Raw genomic sequence first — 24357 nt, forward strand, 5'->3', positions numbered from 1 at the left:
TGATAAATAAAAAACCTGAAACTTACCTGTGTTCACACTTCATAGAGCCCAGAGAAAACTTGTGACTTTCTCCGCTCACAGCATTTTGACTTTGTTTCCAGTAGTTCAAAGTCTGTGGTGTGTGTATAGTCACGTCCAGTGAAACATGCACATACACTAAGATGACATAAAATCTTATGGACATTCCTTCAATCATTTACATGTCTGGTTAATGTCTTACTAAGATTGTTTCCCTCCTACTTGATAGATAACTGGAGAAGTTCAATATCAAGGGTGCCATGATGACCCGGCTTTGTTTATTATTAATAATTAAACACTACAATATGTTATTCGATTGTGTAAATTCTAGATACATTCACTCATATCTATGATAGTCTCGCATCAATAATGAGAGCAAAAAAACATTCAAACACTGTATGCTTTTATTGAAACTATTGGCCCAATGCCAATTTTCTTTCGTAGAACATTATTTCCACTAAGTCAATGACAGGAGACTCATTGGCTCAAATGCTGCTCCTTTACAACAGACATCAAGTCCATAATGCTTTGATTATTACATTATCAGCAACCTTTTAACTTAAGTACTGTATGTTATAAAACAGGCACAACACTCAAAAATCTACTTCTAGCACTGCATCAGGGCTACGCTGTATTGCACAGAACGCTCTATCAATGCAGTCTGTAATACTGGTTTCAAACAAAGTTAAATATATGATTCAAACAAACACGTTAACTTCGTGATAATAATTAACATTAGTGTAACTTAGTGCAAGCACCCTCCAGTTTGTTTTTCAAATGATGCAAAAAAAAAAATTAAATAAAAAACAGAATTCTTTCCCCAACAAAATAGTAATATTAAAATCTCATTCATCGTAAAAATATATGTTTGGCACATGCATGATGGCAAGACCACGGTGTGTAGAAAGACATCTACATTATAGGCCTGCTGTACAGTAATACTGGACGGTTTAAACCCTTTCCTACTAGTTCCACATTGTCCCAAATTCACAAATATGTGCGTTTCAATAACTTATTACCATTGCATAATAATTATTAAAATAGCTCACACTATTACCACTGGCTGGTGTCTATAATGAGACATGTATCGCACACAGCTGCCAGAAACAATGAACAACAGAGACAACCTCTCCAAGTGGGTTTTGATATTAATACAAGATGGTAAAGACAAGAAAAACAAAGTTATTATAAATAGTAATCGCTACCAATGGACAGTGTAAAGCACAGTCAAATGAGGGACAGGACTGTAGTGTTGCCACGGTAATGTCGACTATCTCAGATGCAGTCCGCAACATCTACAAAACAACGGAAAACACTTGTATATCTTTGGCCAAGCAGAAATGAAATACAATTTACAGTTTGATTGATTGACATTTTGAATTAACAGATTGCAGAATGGGTACAGTACAGTACAGCTCAATACACACAATTGTTAAGGGGATGCAGACCAGAGAAAGACTTTCGTCTTGTTTACATCAGGGTCCCCCATTTTCAATTCATGACATTTATGACATGCACAACATACAGATATAAGAATCTAATCTAATCATGACATTTATGACATACAGATATGCAAATATACAGTACTGTTAAACAGTGAAACACCCATGTGAAACACAATCGCACAAAAAGAAGAAAAAGAAGATTTTCAAAGTGTATTACAGAGACACCATTATGCTGGGATGTCACGTAGGATGTCCTATGATTTTAATACACCAGTGGTTTAGCAGAGCTCAGTTGTGGCTGATTGCAGGGTATTCTAACAGCTGACGCTGTCCCAGTTTCTTAGTGAGCCGGTCCGCAGGGGTTCTCCGATGTCTGGCAGCCCATGTTGGGGAACTTCACCCTGACACGGAACAAAGTCCCGTCTTCACACATGCACAGCTTGTACCTCTCTAGACTCTCGTCGAAGTACATGTCGCCCGAGGAGTTGGGGATGCGACTGGCGTTGAACATGACCGAGCCGTTCAGGATGATGCTGTTCTCCTGCAGAGAGACAAATCTTAATTCATCCGACGTCATCACAAGTCATCATCATTTAGTATTTTTTTATTTAGCCGACGCCTTTATCCAAAGCGATTTACAAAACAAGTCAGCAAGAGAGGTACCTCTCTGGCAGCTAAGGGTCAGTTGCATTGTTCGTCAAATAGTAACAAGCTTGAGTGTTACACTCTGAGTGCATAGTAGTATAGACATATTAGCATGATAGGTATAGTAGTATAAGTATAGTAGCATAGTAGTAGGGTACATAGTAGTAAAAAGACAGTTAGTTTATTTATAATATATGTTTTTTCAGATATTGTTTCATTATGTCATCAGCGAGACTTCATTCTTATTTCCCATTAAAGTAAATCACTTATTCAAGTAGGAATATCAGGCTATTTTGTCACAATGTTGTAATCTAAATTAGATTAAAAAAAAAATAATAATCTTGAGAAACATCAACATAAGGAAGGTTATCCTATAACCCTAGTTACATGAGTTCTTGCGAGCGTTCTGCTCTATGGGTTGACCTCTTTGTCACCTATTGTGACCTTGAAAGCTTCCGCTGCTACATGCACCTTACACTTGTCCGGCCACGCCCCTTTCCGCCTATGCATATAAGCGAGGGGTGTGACCATACTTCCGCCTTCCCGAGTCTTGACCTTCATTCGGAAGACAATCAGGGGTCCTCAGTGAGTGAGAGCAGAACGTCGAAGAGAAATTCCCCCGCCCCCTCCATATAATCTTCAGTCTCTCCATCAGATGCAATGGAGAGGAAACCTCCCTCCGGGGCCAGCTCTTCCGCAGAACGGAACGCCTCCGGTCCCGCGTACTGTACTCCGTCGCCAGACCACCCGCCACATTCGCTCACCACCGAACGGCGGGAGCGAGCAGAAGCGAGGAGTTTGCGCCGCAAGTCATCCTCCACCAAAGAGACCGTGCCCGGGCTGGCTGGGGGTCTCCCGGTGGGGACGCCGGAGCCGGAGGGCTTCCTCATTGAAGAAGGGTGCTCAACGGTCTCCGGGCGGTGCGCACCCAGCTCCGCACGCTGCCGGGGCTCACCCTCTTGCCACGAACGTGGGAGTAGGGAACCCCCATGGCGCACAGAGGAGGTTGTGACAGAGAATCGCTGGTGGAGCCCAGAAAAATACTTCCTGGGTCCCAGTGGTGATGCCATCCTTGGACTAAAAATTGCAAAAAACGAATCCAAAGCTACTACCACTTGCTTGTCGTGTGCGTATATAGCGAAACACTTCCTGAAGTGAAAGAAGAGGGAAGGCGGAAGTTCGGTCACACCCCTCGCTTATATGCATAGGCGGAAAGGGGTGTGGCCGGACAAGTGTAAGGTACATGTAGCGGAAGCTTTCAAGGTCACAATAGGTGACAAAGAGGTCAACCCATAGAGCAGAACGTAAGCAAGGAACGAAATGTAACACCTGAACACATAGTTTGGAGTTTTGCACATATGAGTTTCTTCAGACCATGTGAAATACATTAGGTGACTCTCGCCAACATGGTGGAAAACTGGCAAAATGTCAAATTGATTTGGTCTTTTTCAAAACAGTTGGACCCTAAGCAGGCGAAAGTCATTTGGGAGAATCGATTGGTTTTGGATTATGAAAGGAAAAAGGTTCTGCCCCTGGGATTGAAACAAAGCAGGGGGAGATGGTCCGAGAACTGTTTTGGATAAATAAACAGAAAGGTATGCAGATGCTTTTTATTTTCATTCTGTGTGTCGTGTTGATGATTGATGATAAACAAAAAAAAAATTAGCAATCGAAACTAATTATCAGGTGAAACTAATGATTGATGATGTTGAAATTGAACGTGTGTATGAAAATAATTTTTTGGGAGTGACAATTGATGATAAATTAAAATGGAAATCACATAAAAAACGTAAAAAGAAAAACATCCAAAACCATTGCAATATTATATAAAATTAAATATATCTTAAACAAGAACTCACTCCATTTGTTGTATTGTTTGCTCATAGTTCCATACATAACCTACTGTGTGGAGTTATGGGGAAAAACACATAAAATAGGGATGTCCGATATTATCGGCCTACCGATATTGGCATTCAAATGTGGAAAATATCTGTATCTGTATCGTTTTAAAAAAAAATTATCTATTTTTTTACATTTATTTAACCTTTATTTACCCAGGCAAGTAAGTAAGAACAAATTCTGATTTTATTTATTGTCAAAAGTATGCATAATGTTGTGTTAATTCCACAACAAGAGATATGTAATGTCAATTACCTGAAATTATTCCGTTTTGGGGGGGGGGGGGGGGGGGGGCCTGCATATATCGGTATCGGTTGATATCGGTATCGGAAATTAAGAGTTGGACAATATCGGTATAGGTAAAAAAGCCAATATCGAACATCCCTAATATAAAACAAACACTAACCAAATTTTCATAATGCAGAAGAAAGCCATAAGAATTGTGAATCAAGCTGATTACTATGAACCGACAAACGCACTCTTTATTAAATCAAATGTCTTAAAATTGGAAGATCTTGTCGATCTTAGCACTGCAATAATAATGTACAAAGCACCTAAGCACTCACTTCCAAGTTGCATTCAGTAGTTGTTCCAGACTAGAGAGAGCCGATATAGACTTAGGGGAACTTGTGTATTCAATATCGCAAAGGCAAGGACAAATATAAAAAGTCGATGTATATCTGTTAACACAATGGGGACCAGCAAGAGTTAATACGTGTTTCGAATCCATGCGTTGTGGACCAGAGCCACGTATATAGCCGTGGCAAGTTGTTATTGTTTTATTCCATATTAATAACCGGATCAAGATCGCCGATCGACTCTGTGGAATCGGCAACATGCAATACCGGCCAGATCCTCTTAGGGGCGCCATCACTCCACTGCAGTATCATTGTGGGCGAATGGATTTTTTTTTTACCCTCCAACAGAGTATCATATTACTCTAATCCCAAGCGAACATCATGAACCGTGTATCACGTTTCGAATCGCAGATCTCACCATGGAATAAGGGGATTTATCATCAACCAATGGACATATCGATCTACCAGATGCCGGTCGATAACGGGGAAATGCTGTAGGGTATCCCACGGGCTGACGGTAAGACCTTATTCACCTAAATTACAGCCGGATTAGACATTGTTGTGAGACGCAAGCATTCGATCAGTGAATGTGGCTACTTCCACGGACACTCGATTGGTAATCAATAATACTAATCGACGTTCCCCGCCGCCCCCCTTTCATCCATAGATGCTATGGGATAGTCCAGTTCATAAGCAGTTTGTGTTATTTCATTAGAATATATACAACAGAAATGCCGTTGAATATAACGTTAGTAGCCTTTAGCTCTATAAGTAGCTTTCCAGAAAATATATGAGACGAAATCGGCGATAAAGCTTATATTCACGGCGCTATAAAATGACAACCTATTGATGGATTTTTTTTCTTTAAGCCATTTTGAAGGGACTCTTTATGAACGCAAGTGACAATGAGAATGGACAGATAGCAATACTATAAAGTATAGATATAGCTCTACAAAGACACATCGGTTTGTCAACAAACCTTGGTCCTCTAGCACAGTGGTTCCCAAAGTCGGGGTCGCGACCCAAAGGTGGGCCGCGAGCAGCCACGGGTGGGCCGCGAGATGATTAAATTTTTTTTTTTTTTTTTTTTTTTTTTTTTTTGTCAGGCCACTGAACTTAGAAGCAGGCCAGGACAGTGTTTCTAGTTGTATTCTAAAATTCTATTCTATTGTATTCTAAAATGTGACTATATGGTTTTATATTAACTTAATAAATAAACAAAAACGAAAAATCTACTTATTTCAACGAACATTTCAAACTAAATAACAGATTATGCACATAAAACGCTGAAAACAACCGAAGCAACAATAGTATTTTAATGAGGCTATTATTATTATCATTATTATTTTGCAACAAGTTAGCCCTCTCATAAATAGCACATATAAATGAATAACTAACTTGAACTAACTTAATAGGATTGAAGTGATATTTGGCTTAAAAAATCGGTCACCTGGCAAAAAAAAAAAAAAAAAAGGCCTGACGATGTCCATTGGGCCGCGGCTCTCTGACGCCTTATTTTCTGGGCCCTGGCCTGAAAAGTTTGGGAACCCCAGCTCTAGCACCATATAATAGACGGCGCCGAACGGTCGTCAAAGTGTTAAAGGGGCAAAATTATGGAATAGCTTTGACAAAGAAGTAAGAATGTGTAGTTCGCTACATACTTTTAAGAAATTACTCAAATATAAGGTGATACATAAATATAAAACCTCATTATTATCCTAGTTATATTTTATCTATAACATAGTTGTGTTCAAATAGTGAAAAAGGGACAAAGAAAAACATATATATATATAAAAAAAAAAAACGTATTTAAAAAAAGAAAAAACATAAATAAATGTGTATACGTTTTGTACATAAAACTATGAAACGTTTGTAACCTTTGCTAAATTATATACTGAATTAGGTATGTTTCTTTTTTGTATTTTTTTTGTGTGTAAATAGTGTAACGTAAAAAGGGTAGGCAATTATAAGCCTCGGCTTCAGCCTACACCTTTTCGGTCATTTTATTTCTTTCGTTTTTTTGTAAGTTCTACTACTATGCTTTGTAAAAAAAATAAAAAAAGACAGAAATTAAATCATTCATTCATTCATTGATTAGGAGGATTGGTGATTAGGCCTATTGTGATTATTTCATTTCATTTTAATTTATTCGTACATGGAATTGTTACAGTCCAACAGTTCACTTAATATGATCCACTAAATTCCATGGCCGAAAGGAACAGGAAGAAGAAAATTCTTATTGTACCTGCCCCTACACACATACACTGATAGACTGTTTATAGTGCAATGTTTACCAAACCAAACAAAATGTACATACTTATTTTGCAGAAATGGAAACATCAACACAATTAAATTAACATAAATACATTTTGTGTATCCACCAGTTAAATTGCATATTTACTGAGGTTCATTCATTTACACACACACACACACACACACACACACACACACACACACACACACACACACACACACACACACACACACACACACACACACACACACACACACACACACATAATATATATATATATTATATTATAATGTATAATATATTATAATGTATTATTCTATATTATACTTCTATATAATTGTATTATTTTTATTTTATTATACTATAACTAAATCATACTATTTATACTACACTATATTATGGGCGTAGTAGTGCATGCATTGTGTATCCTACTCTAAGTTCTACTGGTGCACTGCACATGGCGTTGTTTAGTATGACAGTCTTGTTTCATTTCAGCAGCACCTAGGTGTTGTCTGTGCTCCAGGACCTGTGGTTCTGATGCGTTACGTCAATGTTTCTCTTCCCCCACCCCAACCCACCGGATCAGCACTCCCCATTCCCAAATATCATCATTTTGCATTTACATGTCATTTAGCTGACGCTTGTATCCAAAGCGACTTCCAAGTTCTGTACAACAAGTCAGCAGGAAGGGTACAACTCTGACAGCTAAGCAACATTGTTTGAACTTGAGTGCTACAGTCTTGAGTGCATAGTAGTATAGACATATTAGCATAGCAGGTAGTAATATAGGCAAAGTAGATTACTTGGTTAGCAAAGTGCATAATAGTAAAAGAAGGTTAGAATTGTTTTTTTCTATCCTATCATGAGATGAGCATTTTGTTAATTCCCTACTGATACTTACGGCTCTGAGCTCAATGTCTCCTCCCATTTTGAACTCCACAGTCCTGCCCATGATGTTTACTCCCTCGTTGCCACGGATGATGGCCCTGTCACCTTTGATGAGCAGGTCAGAGGACGCGTTGCTGGTGATCTGGAAACAAAGAGAGAGTCCCGTCAGGTATTCATTTTCTGGATGATGTGTAAAACACTGAAGCAAATATGTCATGTCATTTATTTTGACACTAATAACACTAATTAAATATCAACGGTAGACTCTGTAATGCCGTAAAACAGCGACAGTATTACAGATTCTACCTCCAAGTGAAGCCTGCATACTCAGTATTACAGATTCTACCTTCAAGTAAAGCCTGCATACTCGGTTGCTCCAACACACTGTTGATTATTGGCAGTGTTTCGAGTCCTAAGGGTCTCAGTAAGGACCACAGAAAGGCCCCATACCCGGTACAGAATGATGCATGTATCAGGGATGGATGTGAGTAATCCATTATTCCAGTACTGAACTGAACTCCAGCGGTTTTAGAGCATGCTTCTTTCTTTTTGGTTAACACTGATTTTTCTTTTGCTACTGAAACAGAAATCTACTAAGAACTAGGGTTGGGCATCGTTTGGATTTTAACGATTCCGGTTCCGATTCCGAATCTCCATATCGATTCCTGTTCTAAACTATTCTCGATTCCGATTCTTTGAGGTGCAGGTCAAAACAGGCCACAGCTTAATTCGCAGGAGAATAAAAAAAAAATTAAAACGTATTTTTTTCATACTATTCACATTTTCAGTTGACTTGATACAGTTTAGTTTGGTTGCTGTAACCAAAGGGTAACTTTGGGTATTAATTAACAAAGTAAAAATAATAAAAAAATATTATTTGGGCAACTTTACACAATTCCTGTGAGTCTATGGAAGACATCTGTAAGGTTTATAAAAATAAATCATTGTTTTATATTTCTAATGGAGTACTCAAAAGCATAATTTTCCAGCCTCAAGATTTCAGGCTGATATTGGCTGGGCTCCGCCCATAAGCACTTTCAGTGGCAGTCATCCACAGAGTCTGCGACTGGTAGACAGAGAGAGATAGAGAGCGAGAGCGAGAGAGAGAGAGAGAGAGAGAAAGCGAGAGCGAGCCCCGGACTCAGCGGGACTGAAAATGAAACACTGTCTAAACAAGCACACGCATACGCGGGCTCTCTCCCTCTCTCTCTCTCTCTCTCTCTCTCCCTCGCAGAGTGCATGCAGTCTAGGTGTCGGGTTTCACTATCTGCCTCGCAGTTTGAGGAAGTGGTTTCCACTCGCTCTGCTATCGCTGTGTGGGCTGTCCGCTTACCCAGCGCCCACTGACGTCAGCATGCGCCTCAAATCAGAACGACCTAATTAAATCGAGCAGGAAATGGTCTGAGCTGAATGAGAGCAATCCGCCAATAACACATTGATACTAACTCCTATTACAATAATACAATGCTAGAGACTGAAAAATGACATTTATAATGCATGTCACCTTTAAGAATCGAAATGCAAATATATTGGAACCGGTTTTCGGTGCCCAACCCTACTGTAAGAGCCAATTTACATGGTTGTAGTGCCATGTGTTATATTTTATGCATTTGTTTTGTTTTTATGTATTTATGAATTCTGCCTGTATACATTGTGCCTGCCAGCCTGCCAAAATGAGTTTGTGGCATCAGTACCCGTTGCTCACCAGTAGGTGACATACTCAGCTACTTAATGAGTAACGGGACTGCTGACAGGCAGGTGCGTTTGGTTACTGGCAGAGCCTAACAGTTTTTGACCGTCGTCACGTCACTTCGACACGTTGTTTGGTTATCGTTTTGTTTGTAGTGTATAGTGTTTGTTTGTTCATATTAGCGTTGCCGTTTACTCATATCACAGGCAAATTGTGCTTTCGGTATTTATGATGTAAATAAACCCATTTGGGGTATTATTGGAACGGACCTTGTGGACATTCATTCTTTCACCAGACGAGTACCCAGCACGAGCAACAGACGTGTCAACTATATGTTTTAGCCGGTATCAGCCTCCTCAAGGGCTTTATAGATTTATTGTTTTGTTAAGTCAAGTTGGCCCTTATTATACCTACTAAGAACACTAAGTGTGTCTTTGTCTGACTCTTACCACCTAAACTGCACAGACTACATCGTATAATGTACAAATATCATGCCAGTTAGGGTACCTTATGTATACTGCACCTGTGTATACTGTTTACTTTACTTACTCATAGTATTATTCAGATTCTAAGTGTTTTATTGCCATATTTATTGTAACGTATAATATAACTCATATTATATTCACAGTTAATTATATTGTTTACACTGCTACTGCTTATTTTGATCTTTACTATAATTGCATTGCCTATATTTATGTATTCTACTATTACCATGCCCATACCTGTACCTCCCCTCCCCATGCTGCTATGACACCCAGATTTCCCCAAGGGGATCAATAAAGGAATATCTTATCTTATCTTATCGTATCTAGCTCTGAAATCCTGCAAGGCATAAGATGTTGCAGGAAGACAACAACTGGAAGCTGTGGAGTATGGACAGCTAACGTCCTATAATCCAGCCTCTTTGCTAGCGTTACCGCGAAAAAGGTCCCCAGTGTTCGAGTCCGAGTCCAAGTCCAAGTCACCTAAGAAGAGCCAGAGTTGAGTCCGAGTCGAGTCCCCATTACCCTAGTCCAAGTCATCAAGGTTGAGTCCACTCCACAGATGTCTGTTGAAGTTTGAGGTTATCCCGGTCTTCTCTTCAATAGTTACATATCGAACAGCTAGTAGTGCTCTTGCTGGAATTTGATGTAAAATCTGTGTAAGCAAAGCGCACGATTCGAGGCGTCTCTTTAGGCATCTTAGGTATTGAACATGAGGGTATCGACGTGAATCCGCATGTAGGTGGAACAGACGTGTCTGCCCTTGCACGAAATTAAATTATGTATTATGTATTATGGGGTCTTTTTTTGACTCTGAGCTGAAACTCGACAGACGGGTGCGAGCAGTGGCTCAGTCCTGCTTCCTCCAGCTGCGCACCATCGCAAAAATAAAAACATTCCTCTCCCCCAGCGGCCTTCAAAGGGTCATCCTCACTCTCATATTCTCAAGACTGGACTACTGCAACGCCCTCTACTCTGGTGTGGCAGACAAATACATTAACCGCCGGGCGGCTGGGTGGCGCAGCGGACATTGCGCTCGTCACCAACGCAAGAGACACCGGTCTCGAATCCGGCTGTCAGCGTTGCCTCCGGCTTGGGCCGTCATACTGACTCAATTGGCAGAGTCAGCGGGAGGGGAGTCGATGGGTGGTAGTCTGGTCGTTGTAAACAGCGACTCCTACAGGTCGGTCAGGGCGCCTGCACAGCAAAGACAGGAAATGGCGGGGGCAGTGTGAGCCTCCCACACGTTACACCTCGCCAATGAAAGTCCGTGCTGGCAGGTGAAAAGAAGTGACTGGCTGCCTCCACATGTATCGGAGGGGACATGTGATGGGCTTCTATCCTCCCTACGACCGGCCAGTGGGGGGCACATGCGAGCAATGATCAGGGGAGGGGAGGGAGAATTGGCACGAGAGGAAATTGGGATGGGAGAAAAATCACAGAAAAAGGAGGAGAAAAAGTAGGTAAAAAAGAAAATACAAAAACGTATCCAGAACGCAGCCGCCAGGCTCGTGACGGGCACCAAGATGAGGGACCACATCTCCCCAGTCCTTGTATCCCTACACTGGCTCCCGGTAAAACAACGAATACATTTCAAAATCCTCATGTTCACATACAAAGCCATAAACGGTCTCGCCCCAGCCTACATAAAAGAACTCCTGGTCACGTGAACACTTAAGGTAACTAACTTGCGTTCAGCATTTCGTTCAGCGTTTCTCTGATTGGCCACGACGCCCACGTGACCACGCGCTAGCACGCCCCCGCGGCAGAGGCGCTCTCCTTCGCGAATACGCTCGTTCAGAACAGCCGCCATCTTTAATGTGTCACGTGACATAGGTCGCATAGGTAATATTAATAGGTTGCCATGGCATTATGCATTCGTAATCCCCCCTACATAATAACCACGCAGGTTATGCATTCGTAATCCCCCCTACATAATACCCACGCAGGTTAATCAAGCAACGCTCGCGCAATACCTAGCTTAATAATAAGTAGGCAATTGGCACAAGTGTAAATTATACATTCGTCACTCAGTTTTAACATCGACGGTTAGCTCAACTCGTTCGTCACCTTGCTGTGGAGCCTATGGTCAGTTGGTGACAAGTTCGAATCACTTCCATTTTTTTTTTTTTTTTTTTAACGTTTAATTAATTTATCATCTCTCTATATAAACGTAACTAGCTATTCATATCAATCGAAATAACGTTCATCTCTGATATTTAAACATGGTCCCCAAAATGAATGGAAGCGAATGAGGAGCCTGACACCTGGGAGGAATGGGGGTGTTGCAGCATTGGGGGTGTTTAAAAAATATAATTTAATATATAATATAATATAATAATTTGTGCTTCACCTAAAAATTTGGTCAGCAGCCTCCACTGATGTACAGTGATTCAAACCCCCTCAATGTGCAGTTTCTGACAGCTGTGCTGTGTTGTCACGCGAAATAACATTGTGATGTAGTTAATCAATCAATCATGTAACCTACTGTACCTCGATTGATATGAATAGCTAGTTACGTTTATATAGAGATGATAAATTAATTAAACGTAAAAAAAGAAAAAAATAAATTGAAGTGATTCGAACTTGTCACCAATAGGCTCCACAGCAAGGTAAACCGTCGATGTTAAAAAGTGACGAATGTATAATTTACACTTGTGCCAATTGCCTACTTATTATTAAGCTAGGTATTGCGCGAGCGTTGCTTGATTAACCTGCGTGGTTATTATGTAGGGGGGATTACGAATGCATAATGCCGTGGCAACCTATTAATATTACCTATGCGACCTATGTGACACATTAAAGATGGCAGCTTTGTGTTTTTCTGGAGAGCGTTCTGAACGAGCATATTCGCGAAGGAGAGCGCCTCTGCCGCTCTGCCGCGGGGGCGTGCTAGCGCACGGTCACGTGGGCGTCGTGGCCAATCAGAGAAATGCTGAACGCAAGTTAGTTACCTTAAGTGTTCACGCCTCCTGGTCCAATCAAAAGGCTTTCGACACTGTCAATCACTCCATTCTGATTGACAAGCTAAAAGCAATTGGTTTTGATTTATCAGTGAGCTGGATGCAATCCTACCTTGAGGGGAGAGAGAACAGATGGTAGAGGTAAACGGTACCCTAACCCCCCCCCCCCCTCCCAGTGAACTGTGGTGTTCCACAAGGAAGCATAGTAGGACCGTTACTGTTCCTAATTTATGCAAATTACATGTCATCAGCTTGTGACTGCAACTTGTTCCTGTTCGCGGACGACTCAGCCCTGCTGGTCTCTGACAAGAACAAGTTACAGGTTGAACAAACCCTCAGCTCAGAACTCGGCAGAATCTGCACCTGGCTCGCTGATAACAAACTATCATTACACCTGGGTAAAACAGAGTCCATTCTCTTCGGATCAAATAACAAACTCAGCAAGACCAACGGTTTCTCTGTTACAGTGGGTGACAATATTGTCACAAGGAAAGATGAAATTACATACCTGGGTTCCATCCTAGAGGCAAATCTTTCCTGTGACAAGATGGCATCCAATGTAATCAAAAAAGTCAACCAACGAACAAGATTCTTGTACCGGATCTCCTCTCTGGTAAACAAGAATACCCTGAAGACTCTAACAGGAGCACTCATTCAAGGGTACTACGACTATGCTTGCACCTCATAGTACCAAAGCACCTCAAAGGCACTAAAAACAAGATTAGAAACATCACAAAACAAACTGGTCAGACTACTGCTTGACCTTACTCCTAGAACCCACCTCACCCCTGCCCATTTTGACCACCTAGGATGGCTTAGAGTAGACGACAAAGTACAGCAACTTGCAATGGGCCTGGTCTACAAGATACACTACTACACCACTAAGGTACCCATGTACATGTCGAAATACTTCCCAAAGGTCAGTGAATACCACAATCACAACACCCGAGGGAGTTCCACAATTATGCCACATCAATGTGGAACGCCCTACCCACAGCCGTAAAAAATGTGAATCACTACCCACTAGTGTTGTCAAAAATATCGAAGTATCGATACATATCGATACTGAATATTTAAAACGGCTTCGATACTCATTTCCCGAAGTACCGATACTTTCTGCAGTATCGGTACCAGCTGGCTTGCTCCCGCAAGTTGTTGACAGACAGACGCGCTGCCAGAGCCTTGTCCTTCCGCCTCCTCCTCCTCCTCCTCCTCCTCCTCCTCCTCCTCCTCCTCCTCCTCATAGATATATATCTATGCTCCTCCTCGCTCAGAGCAACAGACACAAGCTGCTGCAGCCTCCTCCCCCTCACAGCCGGGCAGCGCAGCCCTGTCTTCAGTTTGTAAACAACGCTATTATTAGCTAACGTTAGCTGTCGTTCCTCCGTTAGCTTAATGCTAGCTAGCTGGCCACCTATTACTTCATGGAAACGGAGTAACGTCAAGCCGAGCCCACTACACCAGTACACGCATGAACTCGACACAACTACCCCGTTTCCAACGTTAGGTCGAGCGGAGCCGGAGCCCATCCTACACTAGTACACGCATGAACTCGACACAACTACCCCGTTTCCAACGTTAGGTCGAGCGGAGCCGGAGCCCATCCTACACCAGGACACGCATGAACTCGACACAACGTTACCCCGCCTCCATGAAGTGTCCAATTAGCAGCAATGTTGTTGAAAATGTAACGTTAATAAATGCTCCGAGCATAGCTCTGGAGAAATCTCTCTCTCTCTCTCTCTCTCTCTCTCTCTCAAGTACCCTTGTTTTCGGGTCATAACTAGAAAGGTGCGCTCAGTAGACCTAAAATCTCCAGCAGCCACTCTCTCTTTCTCTCTCTCTCTCTCTCTGATCTAAAGATAAACAAAGGGTTTTAAAAGTGTATTTATCTTCTCGTATAGTACCAGAGAGAAGCTGAGGAGAATCAACCAGCAACAAAAGCAAAATTTGTTAAAAAAAAAAAAAAAAAATTATTATAATAAAAAAAAATTATTATAATTTTTTTTTTGGTACCGAAAGTATCGAAAGTATCGATACTTTTCAAGGTATCATATCGAAGTCGAAATTCCAGTATCGTGACAACACTACTACCCACCTTCAAAACCGCTCTCAAAGAGCACCTACGGGAGGCTGCAATTCGAAACTGGCCCCGGTAAATGTCTGAACCCCCCTCCCAACCGACCACCCCCTCATAATGTACAGTTCCCTCCCCCTCGTATGTATATATTTACTGTTAGGATCTGTTTAACGGTACTGTATATTTGCATATCTTGTATGTCACAAATGTAACAGTACTGTATATCTGTATGTCATGCAGTGGCGAATCCTCCTGGAAGCCAACGGAAGCCAGGCTACCCCATTATTAAAATATGAATTAATATGAAATATGGGATTTTCTTTAATATATATATAGTTTACAATAATAATAAAAAATCATTATTTTTCATCTCTGTGTTATAATTTTTATTTTTTTTTATTTCTCCCTCTTCTCCTTCTCACTCTCTCTACACTGAGACACAGTGCACTCACTGAGGCAGTCACTGCAGCAGAGGAGAGGAGGCAGAGGGGAGGTGTGTCTTTCTCCAGCTTCCACCATGTGATTCATGTATGTGGAGTCCAAAAACAATACTAGCCAATCAGATTCGAGCTGACTAAAGCCCTTCCCACACCTTAAAACTGGTCCGTCAGCAAACTAAGTACTCTAGCCTCTGCAAATTTGCCGCCCTGGAGGTGTGGGAAGAGCTTTACTCAGCTTGAATCTTATTAAATCTAGCCCATGGAATAGTATAGCTGTATGTTTACACTTGAAATGTGTATTTTTATTTAGTGTGCATTTTTATTTTGTCACAATATTATTTGGCTTAAATATATATATATATAAATAAAAAAAATAAAAAATTATATAAAAAAAAAAAAAAAAATTATTTAAAAAGATTGGCATCCCCAGTTATTTTACCCACGCGACGCCACTGATGTCATGTATGTCATAAATGTCATGATTAGATTAAATCATGATTCGATTATTATATCTGTATGTTGTGTATGTCATAAATGTCATTATGAATTGAAAATGGGGGACCCTGATGTAAACAAGATGAGTGAGAATTGTGTGTATTGAGCTGTACTGTACTGTACCCATTCTGCAATCTGTTAATTAAAGTTTTCAATCAATCAATCAATCAATCAATCAATCAACCAACCAGCTCCAGATCCCTCAGATCAAACAACCAAATCTGCCTAAAAATCCCCCACACAAGACTGGTGACGAAGGGAAACCGGGCTTTCGCAGTTGCAGCACCGACACTCTGGAACAAGCTCCCACTCAACTTGAAATCTGCAAGCACCCTACGGACCTTTAAGGCCATGCTCAAAACCCACCCGCCATAAACAATCCATGAGTTTTGTATTGTAGTATGACTGGTGTATTATGTCTGTCTGTTCTCGATCTGCTTGGTTGGCCTGCATGTATTTTTTTCTGTTTTCGTATTGTTCCTGTCTTTTTTGTTTCTCTTTCCTTGGGTCTGGGAGCGAATTACATTAGCTGATGTATACCTGGTTGAATTACTCTGTGTGTGCGTAGAACTCCTGTGTGCTGAGACATGTTGTGGGCGTGTTTGTTTACACACTGCTACTACACTCACATCGCCAATAAACATAATAGTTTCAAGACATTGCGTCGGTCTGAGAGAAGAATCAAGCATCGTAAATACATTTGGACTGCAGTATTCTGTTGTGGATGGTTAAAACCTTTGTTTACATATTGTGGTGTGGATTAAAACTTTCGTTTCTGAACCCGTTTTCTGCCTGGCTCAAATCAAGCTGGCAGGCTCGTTCGAAGTTGAACACAGCTACAACCTCCACCACAAGTCTCTGTAAGTAAGCTAGCTAATGGCTAATGCATCCTTACACTACTGGCAAGTATTTTCATATCTTAACCAACGTTGCAACTTGCAAGGCGCTTATAATGAAACGTTCCAACGGCGACATCAATTGTTCATCAATTCATTCAACCTAGCGTGCACTTATTTTCAACCTAGAACCTAAGCGCGCTCTCTCTCTCTGTGTGTGTGTGTGTGTGTGTGTGTGTGTGTGGGAGGGAGGGAGGGAGGGAGGGAGGGAGGGAGGGAGGAAGGAAGGGAGGAAGGGAGGAAGGAAGGAAGGAAGGAAGGAAGGAAGGAAGGAAGGAAGGAAGGAAGGAAGGAAGGAAGGAAGGAAGGAAGGAAGGGGGAGTGAGGAAGGAAGGAAGGAAGGAAGGGGGAGTGAGGAAGGAAGGAAGGAAGGAAGGAAGGAAGGAAGGAAGGGGGAGTGAGGAAGGAAGGAAGGAAGGAAGGGGGAGTGAGGAAGAAAGGGGGAGAATGAGAGACAAAGAGCAAGAGACATACTAGGAGAGAGATTAGTGGAAACTGTCAAAATGATCAACAGATGTTGACTGTAAGAATCTGTAAGGGCATCAATGGGAGCAATACTAAATAGTTACTTTTCACAGTAACGCATTACTTTTGGGTGTAAGTAACTAGTAAAGTAACTGAGTTACTTTTGAAATGAAGTAACTAGTAAAGTAACTGAGTTACTATTTTTCAGTAACTAGCACAACACTGCGTAGAACACACATTTTGAATGCCTTCGGCAGACTTCGAATGAGCCATTTTAATCTAGATTAACTCCAGGATTGCAGATAGATTAATCTAGATAAAGAAAAAAATCTATGCCCACCTCTAATATATATACAGTATGTTATGAAGGTCCAGATTAACACTGAAAGTCTGTGTTTATTATTTTGTATAACTTGTATATTGTTTATATATATAAGATATATATCTTTACGCCATCTGTTTGCATAATAGTATTATTCGCTCGCCTCATTGGGTCCCACCCTTGACGTTGTAGGCGCCAGAGACGAGCTCTCCTAGACATGGTTTCTAGACATGTTCAGACAAGTTCAGACTTGCCCATAGCAGGCGCATTGATTCTGGACAGGTAAATCGGCTGAGCCCCATAGGGATCTGTTTGAGTATATATTGTAGATGGTGCAAGCAGCCCCAGTCGGCAGTAACAGAACAGGAGAAGTAGCAGAGCGAGAACGTGATACGTCCGGTACAGTTGTACACAGACCTACAAGCAGTGTATCGTTACAGAGAGCTAATGGCTACTTAGATACGACTATAATATTGTAGAGCCATTATTGGCGCAGTATAGTGACTTGTGTAAGCGAAGTAACGTGGAGAAACGTATAGTTAAACCCAGCGGCATTTGGATATAACTACTCATTGGAGACCGTCTGCGGGTTAGCTTCCAGTACAAACGAAGCTAGCTAGCTACCATCTATGCCAACGGGCTTTTGGATTAATAGCTATTAACCCTGCCATCGGGCGCTAAGATTACAAGGACCGGTTCCGTACGAGACCCCTTTTCTTCCAGCGACGACAGAATTATCCGACCGGTCTACAGTTCCTCCAGAGCTTGGAGCTCCAGAGGGAAACCATCGTCTCCAGCTACCATTTGCTTTTACCAGTATCGCCTTGTTTCTTCTCACTCCCTGCAGAGCTCCGGTCGAGTATCCGTAACCTAGGAATTATTCATTACCGCTGACTTTGATACCCTGACATTCTATTATTAAAGGAGAACTGTGATAATTAAGATGTATGTTTCTATGACTATTAAAATGCTTATAAATGGTAGTCAATGAGTTGCTTCCAGTCAACATGCACGAAACAGATAATTTTTTCATACATACATTTCCATTTTATACCGTGATGAATATCAATATATTTCTAGAGCATTCTGTCTCATCTCAATAAACCCCAGCAAATCGAGCTTAAATGTATTTCCTTAGAAATCGTGCCATTTGTCGCTTGATTTATGAATAGTTTTCAAATAAACGCTAGATTATCACTATTATATGTGTACTTATGCACAAAGAGCAGCGGGTCTGAAAAGTCGGTTCTCCGTACTTTGGTCGGCGCGACCTCACACACACACACACATACACACACACTCCGATGGCGGTGATAGGAACATCTGATTACCCCAAGACTTGTAACATAAAGGCCTTACCTCACATCTGATGTCATGCAAAAAGATTAATCCAATTCCTGATCGCCATTCCAAATATTGATCGCAAACAAACAAACAAATGCAATGGTATCCAGCTGCATCCCCGAGAAGTAAAACCTGGACCGGACAATTTTTTTTGCTGCACAGTCCCAACCAATCCAATGATGTGCAATACCATCCGGGAGACGATAGGTGGCGGTATTTGCCCTTTGCGAGCTCAGACCCATTCCCAATGATAACGTCAGGCTGGATGGATGAAAAATGAATGGATATCGCTAGGGATGTCCTGATCAAATTTTTTTGCTCCCGTTCCGATCCCGATCATGTGATTTTGAGTATCTACCGATACCGATCTTTCCCGATCTGATCAAAACAAAAGACATTTATTTATTTATAATTTTTTTTATCCCAATTTCTCACATTACATTCACCCTGAATGTTGACGTTATCCAGGTGAAAAGTTAACTTCATTCAAGCGAGGCATTGCAATCCTTGACATAAATCATTTGATGTATAATTAAATCAAAGGAAATGCGTTTGGGTCTGAGAGTGTGGCTGGTCTGCCGTTCTGCAGCTGGATACTATTGGTTTGTTTTGGCAAAGTTCTTCTGCTCTGTGTGACAATAAATAAATGAATGATGATATGCAATTTAAAACCAAAACTAAGGCCTCAGTATGAGTTTAAGACGTGAACATGGTCATGTTTTTTTTTTTTTTTTTGCCAATCCCGATCTTCGGAAAATCACGTGATCGGGACATCCCTAGATATCGCTAATAAAAGAAATATGGATTAAAACCCGGATTTTCTCTGGTTTGGCACCCAGAGCATGGCGAGTTAACCCGGACTATCTCAGGTTTGGCCTCCAGTGAGTTAATATGCTCTGTCCCATCTAAATAAACAAATAAAGTAAAGTAAAGAGTCACGAGTCCTGAGAATCAGTCCAGGACTTGGACTCGAGTCAAGAATCCTGGACTTGAGTACTACAACACTGGCTAGAGTACTCGATCTGGGAAAACATTACTGGCGGTGCCCATCCCTACGCCTCCACACTCTGATAAGAACAGGGGGATGTAAACAGGGGGACCCTGATGTAAACAAGACGAAAGTCTTTCTCTGGTCTGCATCCCCTTAACAATTGTATGTATTGAGCTGTACTGTACTGTACCCATTCTGCAATCTGTTAATAAACTTTTCAATCAATCAATCAACACTGTATGACGACCTGTTGACATACCCTTTCTGTTGAAGCCTTTTTGACGCTGAGCACTTTAACTCCTTTGGGCAGATGGAACTCGTGGTTTTCAAAGTCTGTGCTGAAGAAGGTGGTCTGCGTGCGGGGGTCAGTGAAGGAGATGCCCACGTCGCTGGTGATGACGGTCTTCTCCTTCTCCACACTCAGCTTAGTGGTGCCCTGCTGGAACACAACCTGGAACAGCGAGACAAATCAAATCAAATGAATGGAAAACATACTCAAATATTGAGCTATTTTGAAATATTAACCCTTTCACTAACACACTACAGAAGGTTAACCCTTCACTACCGCACTACAGAAGCACTACCACACCATCTGTAGTAGTGTTGCAGTGAAAGGGTTAACCTTCTGTATTGTCGCAGTGAAAGGGTTAACCCTTTGGTAGTGTGGTAGTGAAAGGCTTAAACATGTTTAATCAAAGTGTTGTTATTGATGGATTATGTTTACATGTTTTTTGTTTGCTCAGCAATGGGAGTTACCGGTGGACACGTTCTCTGGCTAATCAATTTACATGATTAATCTTTGACAAGTCATTCAGTATAGTGTAATTTCCATAACCAATATTTGTTTGCGTCGATGTTCAAATGAAATAGCTCATTTGAATGTCCCACATCTTTGGGGGGTTCAACACATTTTCATAGTATTCCCCAAACCTTTTAGATTTTGTGACTTTCCATAATTTCTTTAGGCCTGGAAAATACACATATCAAGTTCCATGATTTTTCCAGGGTTTTCACTACCATAGGACCCCAGCACTATAAAGTGTTTACTGAAAGTGTGTTGTGTCATCTCTCACCCAGAACTATAAAGTGTTTACTGAAAGTGCATTGTGTTATCTCTCACCCAGAACTATAAAGCGTTTACTGAAAGTGTGTTGTGTTATCTCTCACCCAGAACTATAAAGTGTTTACTGAAAGTGTGTTGTGTTATCTCTCACCCAGAACTATAAAATGTTTACTGAAAGTGTGTTGTGTTATCTCTCACCGGGTTGTTGTTGCCAGTGATGATCAGGTCCTGGTCTTTCCGGCCTCCTACTGTGCTCTTGTGCAGTGGGTGGACAATGCCCATGTCAGCCTTCTGCTTGAAGCGCAGCAGCCCACTCTCATGGAACTCCATACTAGCACAGCCATTTGGACCAATACGGATCACTGTCCATATCACTAGAGTGATCTGAGGGATAAGAGAAGTGTTACTGATTTGAATACGCCAAACTCAATTCACATTTCATGATCAAGCAATACAATACAGACTCCTTTAATAAAGGAACACATAGCTTTCTATTGAACGCACAGAGAGGAAATTGGTATCCATCTTCTTGTCTGACTCTCGAGAAGATGGTGTCAAATCAAATCAAATTTATTTGTAAGGCCCCGACAACACACGTTAATGTCCCCATGGGCCGGACACGTCTTCTTTAAACAAGTCAAGAAGAAACATCACAATAAATCAAGAACAAAACAAGAACACCATGAAGTCCAAAAAAATTTAAATAAATGAATACAACACTCCCAGACATAGCCTACCCCACGTGAAGGTAAGGAAAAACTCATTAAAACCTAGCAATAGGAAAAAATGCACCACAGGCAATGTGGAGGAGAGAAACCTTAGAAGGGCCGTTCAAGGGGGGATCTCCCTTCTTAGATGTCGGTGATAGTAGTGTTGCAATAAAACAGGCGAAACAGTTGCTAAGCATGCACATATATGTGTAATGAAACACAAATAAGTGCATGCAATAGCAACTTTGGTAAGCACATTTTCCATAATGTTGCCGTGTTTCTTTAACCTTATTACATCATTCTCAGGAAAACTGAATCCAGAATAGAATTTAAATGGTACATTTATATAGCAGCTTTTATCCAAAGCGCTTTACATTTTTGTTCCTCACATTCACCCATTCACTAACACCGATGGGCTGGCAGAGGCAACCATGCAAGGTGCCAACATGCACATCGGGAGAAATTAGGGGTTAAGTCTTGCACTTGTCTTGCTCAAGGATACTTTGACACGCTGCCCAGGAGGAGCGGGAATCGAACCGGCAACCGAACCAGGAACCTTCCGACTACCAGACAACTGCTCCTGAGCCACTGTCTACACTTTTTTTTTTTTTTTTAGACCAGACTGGTGCATTTTTTGTTTGTTTATTGTATATTACTCACTATGAGGTTAATGAGGGCGAGGAGGAAGAGGAGGACGATGATGCAGACTGCCATGTTTCCCTTGCGTCCTCTCAGTCCTGTCTTATGAAGGCGTTCCTCTTCAATGGGCACATATCCTGCCTTGAAGTTACTGTTGTGTTCCTTGTTGATGGTTCGCCTTTCGATGGCCTTCTCTCGCATGGACTTCTTCACTGGCCCATTGGAGCTCTCCTGCAATGCAAATCAATCTCTCAAACTTGAGCTCAACCTTTTGTTTTGCCCCCCCCTCCCCCCAAAAAAAACTATTGACACTACAGACGTCATACACGAACATTGATACAAATGCAATCATTTAAAATCCACTCAATTACAAAGAAGTAACCTCATAATAGTATCATCATCACTACACGAGAGTCGAGACTGAGCAGAAACAAGGGCTGGACGTAGCCCTTGTGCATCACAACTTCACGAAAGGGGCTGGACGGTGACGAAGTGTGCACAGATCAGTATTATTCTTCTCTACAGTATTCTAAAACGTAGTGAGTTATTATTACATGGTAACAATCGTGTAGCCGTTATTTTAGACGTTGCTTGTGCCTGTGCCTGCTGCCTTGAGGAATGCATGCTGGATGCCCGAGTCGTCATGTCTGTGTCTGTCTGTGAGCATAACTAAAAATAAATGACACACATTTTTACAACCGTTTAAGCAAAATGGCCATATTTTCTGACATGAAGCGAAAGCTCCGTATACATAATAATAATATTAACCCGATGGGTGGTCAGACTCAGATAACCGACCAGCTGCGTTTATTGCATTTTTCATGAAATAATTGAGAGCTAAAGACAGTATATCGTATATTCACGGCCACCACAGCTAATAAGAACACACATATCATCGTTTTCGCGGTTTCGGATTATGAAAGAGAATACAATATGCTTTTCAACCTAATAAAAAGTGTTACCAAAGCAGGACTATTTAAGAATACGAATACATTTGAAGCAAAACAGACCTGTTCAGACGCCATGTTGAGTCCCTCCCTCCTACTTGCGCCTGACAACTTCGGGAGTGGGGAATGACAGTGGGAGAAACCATTTCACATGGTCTCAGAGGGGACACAACGGTCTGTGGTGAGACATTACATGGACAATGAATCACCATTGTGTGAAAATACATGAAATACAGGACATCATTGTTCAGGGGGCTGAGGGGGGTTCATTCTTTACACTAATCTTGTTCAAATTCTCAGCGTTCCGGTGATTATGAATGGTGGTCTAGTCCAGGTTCAAACAGCCAATGGGGGAGCAAAGCAGCAATATCCCAAAATAGGAAACATACATGCCCATTCACATTTTCCATAGTTAACTTCCAGGCGGGGCATATGAGGTCTGAAGTAGCCGAGAACAGACAATCCCTTACTACCAAAAACAGGCAGCTCAGGTGCAGAACTGTCAAAATTGTTTACATTTTATGTTAGAGGTCATTAAAGATGTTGTAAGTGTTATTATACTTGATATCAGCAAATTATTATGCATTAATTATGCATTTTGTGTTTACTGCAGAGCGCAGAGCGGAGGGACTGGGAGACCCATATTACTGACACTCTATACCAGATATACTGGTATATACTCAGGGGTGTAAAGTACTTGAGTAATTGTACTTCGTTACAATACTTGATTGATTGATTGAAAACTTTATTAACAGATTGCAGAATGGGTACAGTACAGTACAGCTCAATACATACAATTGTTAAGGGGATGCAGACCAGAGAAAGACTTTCGTCTTGTTTACATCAGGGTCCCCCATTTTCAATTCATCATAACATAATTATGACATGCATGACATACAGATAGACAGTACTGCTACATCTATACATTTATGACATACCAGATTTGCAAATACAGTACTGTTTGTGATACGAAAAGAGTCAGCAGAAAAGAGAGTATACATTTGACATAGAAACTGTACATTGGAGGAGGTTGGGTAGGTGGGGGTGGGGGGGGGGGGTGGGGGGACTGTACATTGGAGGTGGTTGGGTTGGGTGGGGGGGGG

General features: G+C 41.4%; 1 protein-coding gene across 1 annotated transcript; it reads right to left on the reverse strand.

Moving 5' to 3' along the window:
• Positions 1 to 408: 408 nt before the first annotated feature.
• On the reverse strand, positions 409 to 23363 carry sgcb (sarcoglycan, beta (dystrophin-associated glycoprotein)). The gene is made up of 6 exons (XM_084337921.1): positions 23318 to 23363; positions 22329 to 22538; positions 21157 to 21342; positions 20155 to 20346; positions 7741 to 7869; positions 409 to 2004 (listed from the first exon to the last, which is right to left on the reverse strand). Exons 1-6 carry the CDS (start codon positions 23330 to 23332, stop codon positions 1804 to 1806), a joined length of 933 nt encoding a protein of 310 aa, XP_084194047.1. The 5' UTR covers positions 23333 to 23363; the 3' UTR covers positions 409 to 1803.
• Positions 23364 to 24357: the final 994 nt, after the last annotated feature.

This window comes from Notolepis coatsorum, assembly GCF_963971535.1.
Source record: "Notolepis coatsorum genome assembly, chromosome: 2".
Taxonomy (NCBI): Eukaryota; Metazoa; Chordata; class Actinopteri; order Aulopiformes; family Paralepididae; genus Notolepis; species Notolepis coatsorum.